Source organism: Homalodisca vitripennis, chromosome X (genome assembly GCF_021130785.1).
Source record: "Homalodisca vitripennis isolate AUS2020 chromosome X, UT_GWSS_2.1, whole genome shotgun sequence".
NCBI lineage: Eukaryota > Metazoa > Arthropoda > Insecta > Hemiptera > Cicadellidae > Homalodisca > Homalodisca vitripennis.
The window spans coordinates 114,576,129-114,589,733 of NC_060215.1; the positions used below are offsets into that span (position 1 = coordinate 114,576,129).

Here is a 13,605-nt window from a genome sequence, read left to right on the forward strand (position 1 = left end):
AACAAAATCCATTCATGTAATGATTCTGCAGGAATTCATATTCGGTGACCAGATAGACAACCAACAACACTACAGTAGTTATCCCAATAAGTATATGTGAGTAATTCACTTATGTAGTTTCAAATCACTGGGTTTAAATATACCGTGGCGTTGGTCTAGACATGATAAGGCCTGAGGAAAGATGTCAAACATGAACGTTATATGTCGCTAACATCCGGTATTCACTTTATTACTGATGAAACTTTGGTCAGGCCCATTTATTTGGAAGTGACATAAGTGCTATTAACTAAACTGGTTTCACTTTCACCGCTCTGCGTTTGGCAACTGATCATTGACTTATAAACTTACACCTATTCAAGAGTGAATAAATATACGGTTTTCACAACACAAATGTCGATAGGAACAGTTATAATATGAGCCAGGTACAAGTTATCATTGAACTATTTAATAAAACGCGAATTGCTGTAACCATTGTCAGAGAATGATTTGAAATAATGTTAGCTACCTTGTAAAAGTAAAAGCAAAATAAAATATGGTTTTCTGTAGATATTTTATACATTCGTGGCACCTACAGCAAAAGGTTTAACTTTTATAAGTATAAACAGTATGTACATATCTTAATTTTGGTATAGAATAGAAGTATACGATTGACTGTTTGCCAATATTTACCTGTACTGCTAATATACATAGCCTGTCTGTCAAAAAAGAAATATACCTTAAAATGTTGGACAAGCGAACGTATTCGAGTATTCTTTTTATTTTAGATACTGAAGGAAATTTGACCTATTGCAGACTTTGTCCAACTGTTAATCGACCAAATTTCCGTGTAGTTGCAGTGGATTTAAAAGTAAGTAGTAATAGAATATTAAATGTGATCATAAGTTCAGCAACAATTGCACTATACAACGATTTATTACGCAGATATTAAAACTCCAACGCCTAGGTACAAAAATCACAATAAAGTTTTAATTACCGATGAACAAGTCATTTCTAACTAGACAGCGACGTAAACGTGTAATGAATGACAACACATCCCGAGGTTTGTTTTTCTTTCTTAGAGATGATTTATTCACTATTTTTCAACACTTCGGATAGTTCCCTGCAATATAATAACCCAAGAGTAAACAAACAAGTATAACTTCACAAGACTATATTTACTCATTGTTTTGGACAAGTACGGATTATAAATTAAGCAGTTGTTTTGTAACCCACTTTATCAAAACAAATATTTCAACAACCGGTTACTATACGATAATGATACCTTTTAATATTGGAGATGAATTCAAGAAAGACCTTATCAATAATTGAGTATAAAGAATGTTAATTTAAAGAGATAATACGGTTTATTGTAAATGCTTTACAATATATTTATCTTTTTATTGAATGATTATATTAGAGGATCATAAAAAAATTCTTGAAATCCTAAATCCAATCTTTTCCCAGAAAGCGGCCTTTCTAAAATAATAAAGTAACAAGACACCTATCAAATGCTAATAGCTTTGATAACCAAAACCAAATTCAACCAATGTTATATAATGTAGAACAGAATTTTCATATTCCTTTTGTCTATTATCAACTATATAATAATTACACAAATATTCTATATTGTGTATTAATGGACGGTAGAACTTTATTTCAATTGTAACCTTTTAATCCTTTTGGGTTTCTGCAATTTTGTTTGGTATGCTTGGTGAGACGTGGAATAAGGCAAATACAGTTAAATAGGAATAGCATCGCATGAGCTATAATAAAAGGAGTTTGTTTATACGCGTATAGAATTTTATAAAACAATGGAAGGGTAATTATACACTCATTCAATACGAATGGTAATTTGTGATAATATTAATTAGATCTCTACCATAGCTCATCATAAAACTAGTTTAAATATTTTAATGCACATAAAATCTAAATGATGTGATATGCGTTTAAATAAATATACAGTTTGTGGGGCGCAAGCAAACAAGTTGTGGAAATTAATTGTGGTTTAAGCCATATACTTGTTTGGATGACAGTACGTTTGAGACTGGGATAGGTGTTTCGAGCTTAACGCGAAAACTTGGTTAACAAACAGAATGAAATCAAATTGTAACATATTTTATCACCAAGTAAGAACGGTTTAATTTCAGCAATGAAAAAATAAAACTGTTGAATATTTTGTGTAAGTGACAATGACTTAAGGAAAGAATCAAAATAGAAGCTCATGCAGCCGGTAACTTTGACATTGGCGACTGATAAGAACGTTGCTTTCTAGCTGTCAGGGCTGATAGTAGCTGACATTCATGACACTATTGTCACACTGGCACCCGATGATTTGTGCCTTAGCTAGCTTTAACTTACGCATACAGTATTACCGTTTAAAGTATTTCAAATCTTAAAGCTACTAATGCGTTTCATTTGTTTTAACCACTGTGATATGTCTTTCAAGAGTTGTATAAAATACTATGGCCTTAGAGAATCATATAAATGTGGGCCTTTTTAAAAACAAACTTGTAAAAGAAGTTCAATAAACATGTTACAGCTGACAACGCAATACTCAATAAATAAATAAAGTTCAATTCTTACTGAGTTTACATTGATGGTTAGCGTTCCATGACAAACTAACTGTTGTGTTGATCATTGAAATTTACATTAATAACATTTCAAATATACATCCCATCATAGCCCACAGAGAACCTGTATCTGCAAGTTATGCATTTGCTGTATCGAACCAGTTATTAAAGCGTTTAAATATTTTGTATGATATAAATGATCTTGTATTTTCTTTTAAAAGTTTAGGTATATTTTTATCACACTTAATGTGATTTTCTCATTTTTATGTTTTATTACCTGAACCGCTTTGCAGTGAATTTTTACTTGTTAGTAAAACTTGCATGAATTGTGTTGCACGAAGCTATGTAATATTCAGTATTTTAAGTAGTTCAAGTAGTTAATAGAGTGGATACAGTAAACATCTGATTATTTTTTAAGTTAATAACATGACTATTAATCAACTATAATGTTTAAATTAATAGTTCTTAATTATTTTGTAGAAAATTAAGTTATAAGTGGTCAGTTAAATTAATTTGCATGCAATTCCATCAAATGACGTAACTTAATCAAGCATATTATTTGTTTTTATATTTCATTTATTTTAATTAAAGCTTATTATTAAAAATTTAACTACCGTATTAAAATCTGTGTGTTATTTTACAGACTGGATGAGCCCATTCGACCGCGTCGTTTGTGGTAAGTAGTTTTATTATTTAGTGTTTTAATTATTTGCAATAAAATAGTAAAAATAGTCAATTAAAAATACTTCCAATACAGGCTATCAGTTAAAATTATTATTTAAACAACGACTTCTTAGTGCACTTCATAAGAAAACTAAAGCAGTTAATTTATGTAACCAAGGGTACTTAATGGATACACTTTAAATATAAAGCAATTTCCGTTATTATTAGTAAATTTATTTTTTAACTAGAATACTGTTAGAGCTTATATTTTATTAGTAATTTTGTTGGGTGGATAGAACAAATCAAACAATTCTAGACTCTTTTTGAGAGCTTACGGTAAAATGCAGAAAGTATTAAATTGCGACTTATTTTATTTAGTTTAAATAGATTTTCAAATTATTACATAGATGTTACTGTTGCAAAACATTTCAGGATAGTACTCAGATAATGTGTTGCATCGTAAATATATGATCACACTTTGAATTGTCAGCAAACACCATACAATATACAATGTTAATAATACATATCTTGCCACATGTTCAAGTCGTTTAGTATCGTATCCCTTTTTCTCTTTTTCGAACGTAGACGGAACGAGGTTTACTAGAATGATCACGGACAATCGGGCAATTCATATAAATTGAGGTTAACTCCCGCGCATAAACACGGCTGAAGAAAGATCGAATAGTGAAACCAACATAACACTCACAACTGACTAATTACGATTCACTGGCCCGACGGTATGCAAAACAGCGCCACAAACAATGGATCGTACAATACAAAAACAATAGGAACACTGCATTGTCGGATAATTATTTAAGTGGGCTAATTGGATAGTTATCATACTACTCTAATTATTCGTCGGAATGCGTTGTTGAAACACATGTAGCTTTCTACAGGTTCGTCAAATGAAATTAACTGGCTTTACAAACCACTACAATCCGATTTAAAATTATGTATGATTGAAATCATCTCTTTCCAATTTATTTAGAAGTGGACCATTAACACATCCGCAACATCGCTTTGACTCCTCGCTACTCAATATCAGAATCGCTTTATTACTCCATCCGGTGTTATCTGTGATTTCCAGAAATTAATTTAGCTATTAGATTTATGATTGAGTAAACGTGTAGCTAACTAAGACGAAAAGACCGTACATATTTTAGTTTTTAATGGAGAGATGCTCTCATGATATATTGTCAAAGAAGCTTAAACATTATCCTCAAATATAATTTTTTACATATACAGTCCCATTAAAAAGCCAACCAATGGTCTATTAATGGGCAGAATCATCGTTTGCTATAGTTTCGAAAACACTAAATCTTTTTATGAAATCCTTCTTATCTAGAGGGATATGAGTAATGCAAAGTATATCCACTTTTAAATAACAAAAGTACAGATAAAACTGTAGTGTGTCTTAATCAGACTTTTTAGAATATTTCTTATTTATTTCTTAAACATGTTTCATATTGAGTAATCATGTGTTTGAATGAACTTTTATCAAAATAAAATTATTAAGCACTTGTTTAAGTGTAGCCTATCTTGAAATGTCAATTTCTAGCTTAAAAGGCCAGCTTTTTCGGACACTCAAGTAAAATTGCTATTTTACTAGAACTTAATTTTTAATACTTTTTAGTAAGGCCGCCTTGTATATTCAATGCGAACAATGGGTTAAATACTTCATATGCTAATAACAGGTTTGCTTGCTCAACAATATTGACAACACTTAAATATTTAATATTTTTGTTTGATAATATTTTTACTAAAAGTATTCAAATAAATCCGGTGAAGTTTGAAGACATAAAACATATTTAAAATGGTTTCATATTGGAAGTCTATAAACTTAATGAGAAAATTCAAGATGTATAAGTAAACAGATGATACAACTGTCGTTGTTTGTTGATTCATTTTATTCGTTTCTGTTTTTCGGACTATTTTAGCTTGGACTCTGTCTAGAAAGCCCATTACGGTGTCGGGGGATAGGAAAAACTATTTTGTAGACGTGCTAAAGGGGGAGAGAGGAGCGGGTTAGATTTGGTTCGCCAATACACTCATCTCTAAGGGTAGAATAGATAATAGATCTATATAAATAGTTTGTTTAAATTATATATTTAAATAACTTACAACAACTTTGGGGAGTCCAGCAGGCTATATGACTATGTTAAGGCAAAATAGAGAAATTTTAGAGATGGATTGGTACTCGTTTTTTATAATTTGTAAATCATTATTACATTTCAATTAAAACATTTGTGTTGGATTAATTTCTGTTGCATTATTGCAGTTCTAGATTTTTAATAGTGTTCAATTAACGATGTTTTAGTACATTGCACTGTTTCCGGAATTGTGGAGGTAGAATGCATTTGTGTAATCTCTAATACAAAACAGTTGAGGAGGAACAATTAAGGAGGAGCAGGAGGTAAAGTAGTGTAGAGGAAGCTAACTGGACATTGTTCGGTGTTCTCCATTACTAATTACTTACTTGTAACGTACCGTATTCCACATAAATTCCACCGTTTCGGACAAAATCGAGAACTCTCGTAAAGAAATCAAACAGTGTATAGGCTTATAAGATACGGTAGAATGTGTGGAAGTTGGCTATATTGACTGTTTGTGAGCCATAAGCGTGGTGGTGGGACGAGAGGGGGGGTAAGCGACTACGAGCGGAGCAATGACGCCGCTTGTCGGCACGACTTGGCAACGCCGCAGCTGGAAATAGCGCCGCGCATACTGCCTCCACTACACCGCACCGCCACCGACACCGCCGTGATCAAGCGAGGCGCTGTTTAATATACTTACACTTTGGTTGGTCGGGCTCGCCTCCACTTCTCTCTCTCTCTCTCTTTATCTCTCTCCTATATGTTGGAATAATATGGAGCGAAAATATTAAAAATTACCATCGAATTCCACGATCCAAATCTTATGAAAGGGTTTCAAACGGCACTAGAATGTACAACTAAGAAATTTATTACGGAAACTCTACTTAGGCATAAACTAGTAATTATTTCCGCTGATGTTACGTTACATTGTAATTTCTTCCCCATAAATTCAAGCTGGCATTGTCAGGAATAACATCACCACTTTACGCTAAAATAGAGCATAAATAATTGTTAATATCTAAAACACAGTCTTACGTCAACGGCAATAATCGATTTATTGCAATTGACAGAATTTCCACGGCTCAATCACCACATTGCATTTCTGCATCATGTGAACTGGGCTGTAACGGGGAACACGAACATTGTCGGAATACACTTATACAGGTCAATGAACAGGGGATTCTTTTTTTAAAGGCCGAAAGTCATTGTCTCATGAGATGATACTATTTTATTATAATCACACCGTTAAGTTACAAAATGTAATTAGAACAATCATAATTAACTCACACTACACTGTATGTTAAGGAATATCAAATTTGTGTACTGATTTACACCTTTAATTATAACAATAATAACTATTCCAAAGATTCGTGTTGCTTATTTAACACATCAGTGCGGTCTGCATCTGTTTCAGTTCCTACAGACTGGCAGTTTTTTCAGAGGCCGAGAGAAAGTTTGAATGAAGGTGCCAGGCGCAGGGTTAAAAAGGCGCTTTTTAGCAATAACAAAAGGGGTGAAAGTCGTGTTTTGCTAAAGGGTTTTAGCAATAAATTTGTCACGTCCGAAAACAAAACGGCCTATTATTATGTTTGGCGAGCCTGGCAGGTGTTGGGCGACGAAACAGTGACCTCCGGTAAAGTCTGCCGTCTTACTGCAGCTTAAGGTAGGAGATTTGATGCGTCAATCTAATTTTGGTTTTCACTAGCACTCCAAATGAAGTTTTATTCAAATATTGCGTGTAATTGTTTTGTGTTCGAATGGTTCGTATGACACTAAACGAACATTTACCTATTAATTCATAAGAAAGCGATGAGAGTCACAGTTCTGTAGTTTAATATTTTATTGCTATTGCTAGAAGTTATTATTTGTAATTTTGATACATAATCGTTTTTAAACTAGAAATTAATTTTCAGTTCTGGTGGCACTAACTTATTTTTAAAATACAATAATACGGTTTATTTTTTTTACAATTACCTGGTAGTGCATGACATATTGAATTGTGTTGAGAGCTCATTTATGTTTTAAATGCCCACATCAACAGTAATTCAGTTGCCACTTAAACTTATGTGTAGACTACTAAGACCTACGAAGACAAGAGCATCGGATGACTAAAGGGTCCCTAGGTCTTTAGCAGACAATTTATGTTAACATTTCTACTTAAGAGATCTCGGAAACAGTCGATAGCTAGGGTTGAATGGTATCAGACTACATTATGGTCACATTGGGTACAGTGGACTACTGTTAATTGGGTGTCGGAGGAGCAAAATGGCCGCCGAGTCGTTACTATAGCAACCAAATGGCCTCTTTGTATGCGGGCCAATGGTTTGTTGATAAAATAAAAAGGCTGGAGGGCCTTGGGATAAATTGCTCCTCTCTCTCGTTCTCTCTCTCTCTCTTTCTCTCTCTCTCTCTCTCTCTCTCCCTCGCTGTCTCTTTCTTTCTCCTCCCTTGTAGCTCCTGTCCCGCTTCTCGGTGTTCGAACATCCCATTCCATTCTATGATTCAGTGCTCTTAGATTTGGAGTTCTAACTGAATTTACTGATTTATTAAGAGATAAGTTAAAACAAAGCCCGAAGGACATTTTTGTAAGGGTTCCAAACCCGGACCGAGGTTTTGTCCCAACCTTTGGGATTTACTCTTTTCTTATCTCATCTTGAGTATGTTAGCAATTTCGCAGGATGTTACAGCATAAATGAAATAAGGTATTATGTAATACAAACTGCCACCACTAAGGGAACTGATTTATTAAAACTATTAACGGAATTTATATTTGCATAAGCATTGTTAACACTAGCCTATTCATAAAATGTATACCACTACTTCTGTTTTAAATAAATATTCCCATCATACATTTTATCGTACGATGTAATAGGTTTTGTACTGATTTGTTTCTAACTTTTTCCATGTATTCCTTTTATACTTTAAATAAGTACAATAATATACATTTTTTAAACACTTACAATTATTTTAAAACAAATATAGATTTGTAATAACAATTAAATAGACATTTTCATCAGTGGCATAGAAAACGGCTTGCCTGTTGTATCAGTGTGTGAAAGCGTTGTCCAGTGTTGAATAGTTGGTAGTGTAATAAACATCATTATTATTACAGTTATGAATTTTAGAAAGCAAAGTAGTTATATATAAGCAAATAAAACAAACTACCTTTATTTAACAACAGAATTAATATAATACCTTAGTAGGAAATATAGCATTTTACCGGGTAAATTTCACGTGGGTTTAATGTAATATAATTTTTTCTAACACCATTTTTAAAAAGTTTAAAAGGTAACTAATTAACTATTGTATGAGTTTTATGTAGCAGATGGAAAATTAAACTAGTTGGTTTACTGATTTAGTAGATTTTTGAAATAATTCATTATTAGAAATCTGTAGACAAAATGGAATTTTGCATCCCGGAAGCTATGTTTTAAGTCTATTTATAATTTTTAATTCTATTGAAAAAATTTGATTTTTTGGCACAACTGGTATTGTTATAACTGTTATTATTTTATGTGTACTTTTATTAGAAATCTGTAGACAAAATGGAATTTTGCATCCCGGAAGCTATGTTTTAAGTCTATTTATAATTTTTAATTCTATTGAAAAATTACCTGTAAAAAATAACTGTTATTATTTTATGTATAACAACAATCTGATTATCCAGTAAACAGTGTAGAAAAACATTTGTTACAAATTATGTATACTGTAAGTGATACATTTAAATCTATTTAAATGTTATAAGAAACTTCATCCCTGTTAAAACAATTTCCATTTTAAAAATTTTCTGTTTATTTTTGCCTTAATAATCGGAAATAGTTTGTTTATAATTATTACTTTTCATTTAAAAAAGCAGAAGCTTTATCGAATTAAAGTTATTATATTTACACGAAAATCTTCCTTTGATTATGATTTTCTGAGAGAATCTTGTGTACAGCAATGATTCAGTTTACGACTGCCATTGAAACTAGTAGCTTACTCACTGCCTATTTCCCGCAAACCCTCGTTGTGCTTGTTTATTGGTGGGGGTCTTTCCATTTAACAAAAAAAATGACACTTTAGCCCGAGGCTAGATAATATATTGGCTCTTGTGACATTTAAAGCTATATTCGATTCAAGAGAAATCAACTGAACGTGGGACTTTACACGAGTATGTATTGAAATTTTCAATCGTAAAAACAAGGAAGACGTATAACTTTACTATCTCTCTTTCTTATGCCGTTAATATAGGTTACGGACAAGCGAAAATAATGACTTAAAATCTAAACTAGATAAAAAATATCTAATTTTTTCTAAAAGCTAAAAATAAATGTAGATTAAAAAGGGAATGCCGATAGTTTTAATTACATTCAAATATTACGGTAAATAATGTTACCTCGAATATGATTGTTTTAGTTTAATTGTCGGGTGATATAATGTTATAAAATTTTCATGTTATCAAAATTTTATTATGATTCAGTGCCTGAAAAGTTTTGACATTTATCTCACTGAAATACGTATCTATTGCACGTATTACAGCTGTTCATCACACTGACAATCATACATTATTAATTCTTATTATCATTTCCAGAAAACAGTCACATTGTGGAATTTGAGATGTTTATTTTGCTCTCCAGTCAGATATGCTTGTTCAATATTTCAAATCTTTTCATTAATAAATTTTTAATGTAATTTGATTTTTTCACGTTTTTAACATGTCCAAAGTCAAGGATTAAAGTTATAATAGTGTGTAAATATAACACAACAAGGAAAATTAAAGTAATTTTGCTACTTATTAGTATATGGCATATTGCTTACAGATATTTCATTGTTCATAATTATATTTTTCCGTTGTAATGAAACCCCAACGGGAGAATAGGTTTAAAATTGTTTATCAACTATGGATGATAAATATGAGATACCCAACTGCTTACCGGCAACACTACACTCCAACTTGATTAACCCAGGCTAGAGCACGTGAGTTTTGTAAATAACTGGAATCAAGCCTTCAATTCGATAATATTTTGCCGTCCTTGTATGCTTTCCTGAGTAGTTAACGCCTTAGATTTTCACTCCAGGGATCCGGGTACGAACCCCGGTTCGGGAAATATATTTACGCACGTTAACAAATTATTATTTGAGCCTAGTTTGAAGTAATTTGATAAAAATTTCCGGACTAGATCTTCAGATTCATTAAACTATCAGATTTGTAACCAATTCTTGCTCTGTTCAAACTCTAGAGCCAGTCATTTATTGTTCGTCCGGAACATCCATCATGATGTATACAATAAACACGAATAGATCGGACTCCGGGAAAACAGCGTATTTACACTCAATTATGCCAGGTAGACTTACGATTAAGCAATTTTGGGCACATAAAGCTGGTATTAAAGTGAGCTAGCATGTAAGAGCTGACGGGGTCGGGGGAAGGAGGGCGGGCCGGGCCGGAGTCTGTCGCCCGCGCCAGTCGCATGGTTGGCTGCAGTAAACTCCGTGACAAGCCCCATTAGTTACACTCCAGAGATTCTGTTCCGAAATGTAATGTAAGGCTTTGTTTCACTAATGCTGGACAAATTGGACGTCCAGTGCTCGACCGGACGTAACAAGTGCCGACAAATTTTTGTTATCAATTTTACTAACTATTTGTCTCCCTAGTAAAAAAGGTACTCCCACTACAAGGGAATATCACCTGTTCATTAATTTTAATGACATAATATTTTTCCGAAATTGCTGGTCTGCCCAATAGCCTAGTAATACTTGACAATATGTATAAATTTTTAGTAATTGAACAAATTTATAACTGTAAATATATATTTTTACCTTAGACGACAGTTATATTAAATATTGATAAGTAATATAAAAAGACATATGCAGAGCAACTTTTTAAACAAATTTTCAAAAAACGTCTTAAAATAGCAGCTCCCTAATGTGTTCTGCCCCATTTTTGTTTTATTTTAAAAACTGAAAGGTTAAAAACTTAAGATAAGTTAACTGTAGTTAAAAGGAAGTCGTGGAAATTTCAATTGTTGTATTATTAGAAATTACGCAGATACTAATTTTTTTAACTATGATGGTTTTATAATCATACACTGGGTAAAATAAAATTAGCATAATTACGTTGTTTAGTTTAAAGCTTAGTTGAATGTACGGAATATGGTGCACTTTAAAATCTGGAAACTATTCTTTAATTTATTATGAAAATTATTCATGTAAGTCCAAATGAAAGGCTTAAAGAAATGGTCTGCTGACAAAATTAAATGAGAAAAAGAATAACTTTTGAACTAAGTAATATCGTTACAATTCTGTTTTTTAAACCAAATCTCCCTTTTAATTCAAGAAAAAGTACTCACATAAAATAAAAACCAATCAGTATCCTAATGGTCGAATATGTATGTGTATATCTCAATTTCCACTCCACAGCCCATAAACGAATGGTAGAAGTGGCCATTACGTTTTTGGACAGTAATAAAAGTGGTAGCACACGAAGGAGTCATTAAAACAATTATAACCTCTTAATGGCCCATAAAGCAAGTGTTTTGTGTACTTTTTGCGTTATAAACTAGGATGGCCCTTTCTTTGATTTACGGTCAATTTAGGCCACGCGACCAACTCTGACCTGTCAGCTATGTCGTAGTTAACACTTGGTGGCTGGCATCATTTGGCTGCCCTTTTTATGTATCCCAAATCAATTTTAAATTGACAATGCAATAATAGATTTTGTTATGTAAGTGTTTCACGCAACGAAATGCTCCTTGTTTTGTAAGTAATGACCCGTGAGAGTTGGGAAATCAGTCACAAAGATGTTAGGACTGTAGTTTTGTTAGCGTTTTCGTTCTCTAATAATAATACAAATAACGACCTCTATACGAATTTAATTTTATTCATAACTATAATTTATAATTGTTGTGGAGACATATTTTGGTTATTTGACCGTTTCATTGAATCAGCTTTATTAGAATTGTTTTGTCATTAAGAGACAACTATAACTGATATTGTTTTAAATTATTGTTTATACTCCTTATGAAATATGTATTGCATATATGTATAAATAGTATATGTATATGAATATGACACACTAAAGTTTAAGTATTCAAGTAAAGTATTTAAAAATTAAATTCCTTCCAACAGTTTGGATGGATATAGGTGACGCACAGGTGCCTCTGGCATTCCCAGGGTGGGGTGAGTTACAGTTGGGTGTGGTATTCACCATTGTAAGCACTCACTAAAATATAAATCATTTTCAGCGCCCAAAGGGGCAATCAGTTTAATAAATTCTTCAGTGCATTTGCATACGGCGGCGGCTTTGAGGCGGAACTGGTTTCTCGAGACTGGACAGTTCAAGATGGCCGACGTAACCGTTAATAACCACTTTTCGATTCTTTGCGGCTGTCCCCATCAATATCGGGTTTCGTTACCGACGCTGTCCACACCGAACATATGTTTTTGTTGATTCAAAAATACGTTCACTGATGGCGAGTCAGTATAAGATTAATCAAATACCTTAGTTTCGTATAATTGATTATCAAAGTGCGTGTGCTAGTGAATGTGCAGGATTTACGGGCAATTGTTCTTGAAATAAATGTGTCTATTATTATTTAAACAAAATAAATACCTTTATGATAATAGCGTCTACGTCCAAAAATATGCGTATAATAAGGTAAGGCGGTGCGATCGGTTTCGGAAAACATTTTATTTGGTAAAATTCTTAGCTCTTTCGTAGAACTTTCTTAATTACAAACAAGTCGAATTATAAAATTACAGGCATTATAACTAAGAAATATTTGCATTTTGTAATAGGGCCCAAATAAAAACAGCGGAAGATATAAATGCGTAATTTAACTGTGAGTAAATGAATTATAGATCTAGGGAATGACGTGTATTTTATCCATTTTTAACATAAGGGCATCATAAATTTGTTATTAAATATGATTTAAGAAAATATGTTTTTTTAGTGAAATTAAATTTATTTATAATTAAAAACAGCACTTCTTTAAATCATAACTCATGTACATGCTTATAAATGGTCACAAATTTTGTCTTCAGCATTATTTCTTTGGGCCTGATAAAAAAATGCCTAAATTTCCTCCTTTACTTTTTAATATATTCTCATGGATGATCAGAAGTTGTTTTTCTACTTTTTTGGTGTTCAGAGAAGTCATCTTAAAGAGCTGAGAATTTAACTTAAACATATTTTAAAAGCCCTACTCGATTGCACTGCCTTAACGATAGTACGTTGAGATCAGATTTATTCTCAGTTCTGCTGTATTCAACTTGAAATGCTTAACAAATCTACTACTAAATACTACAAAAAAAGCTGTACT

The 13,605-nt window shown here is 32.4% G+C and overlaps 1 protein-coding gene across 3 annotated transcripts in view; it reads left to right on the forward strand.

The window, feature by feature from the left end:
- Positions 1-13,605, forward strand: part of LOC124369803 (homeobox protein abdominal-A homolog) — an 83,413-nt gene that overhangs the window by 13,777 nt on the left and 56,031 nt on the right. For all 3 annotated transcript variants that reach the window (XM_046827911.1, XM_046827909.1, XM_046827910.1), the window contains exon 2: positions 3,193-3,225. In XM_046827911.1, coding sequence (XP_046683867.1) covers positions 3,193-3,225 — 33 coding nt within the window. The remainder of the gene's footprint in view (positions 1-3,192; positions 3,226-13,605) is intronic.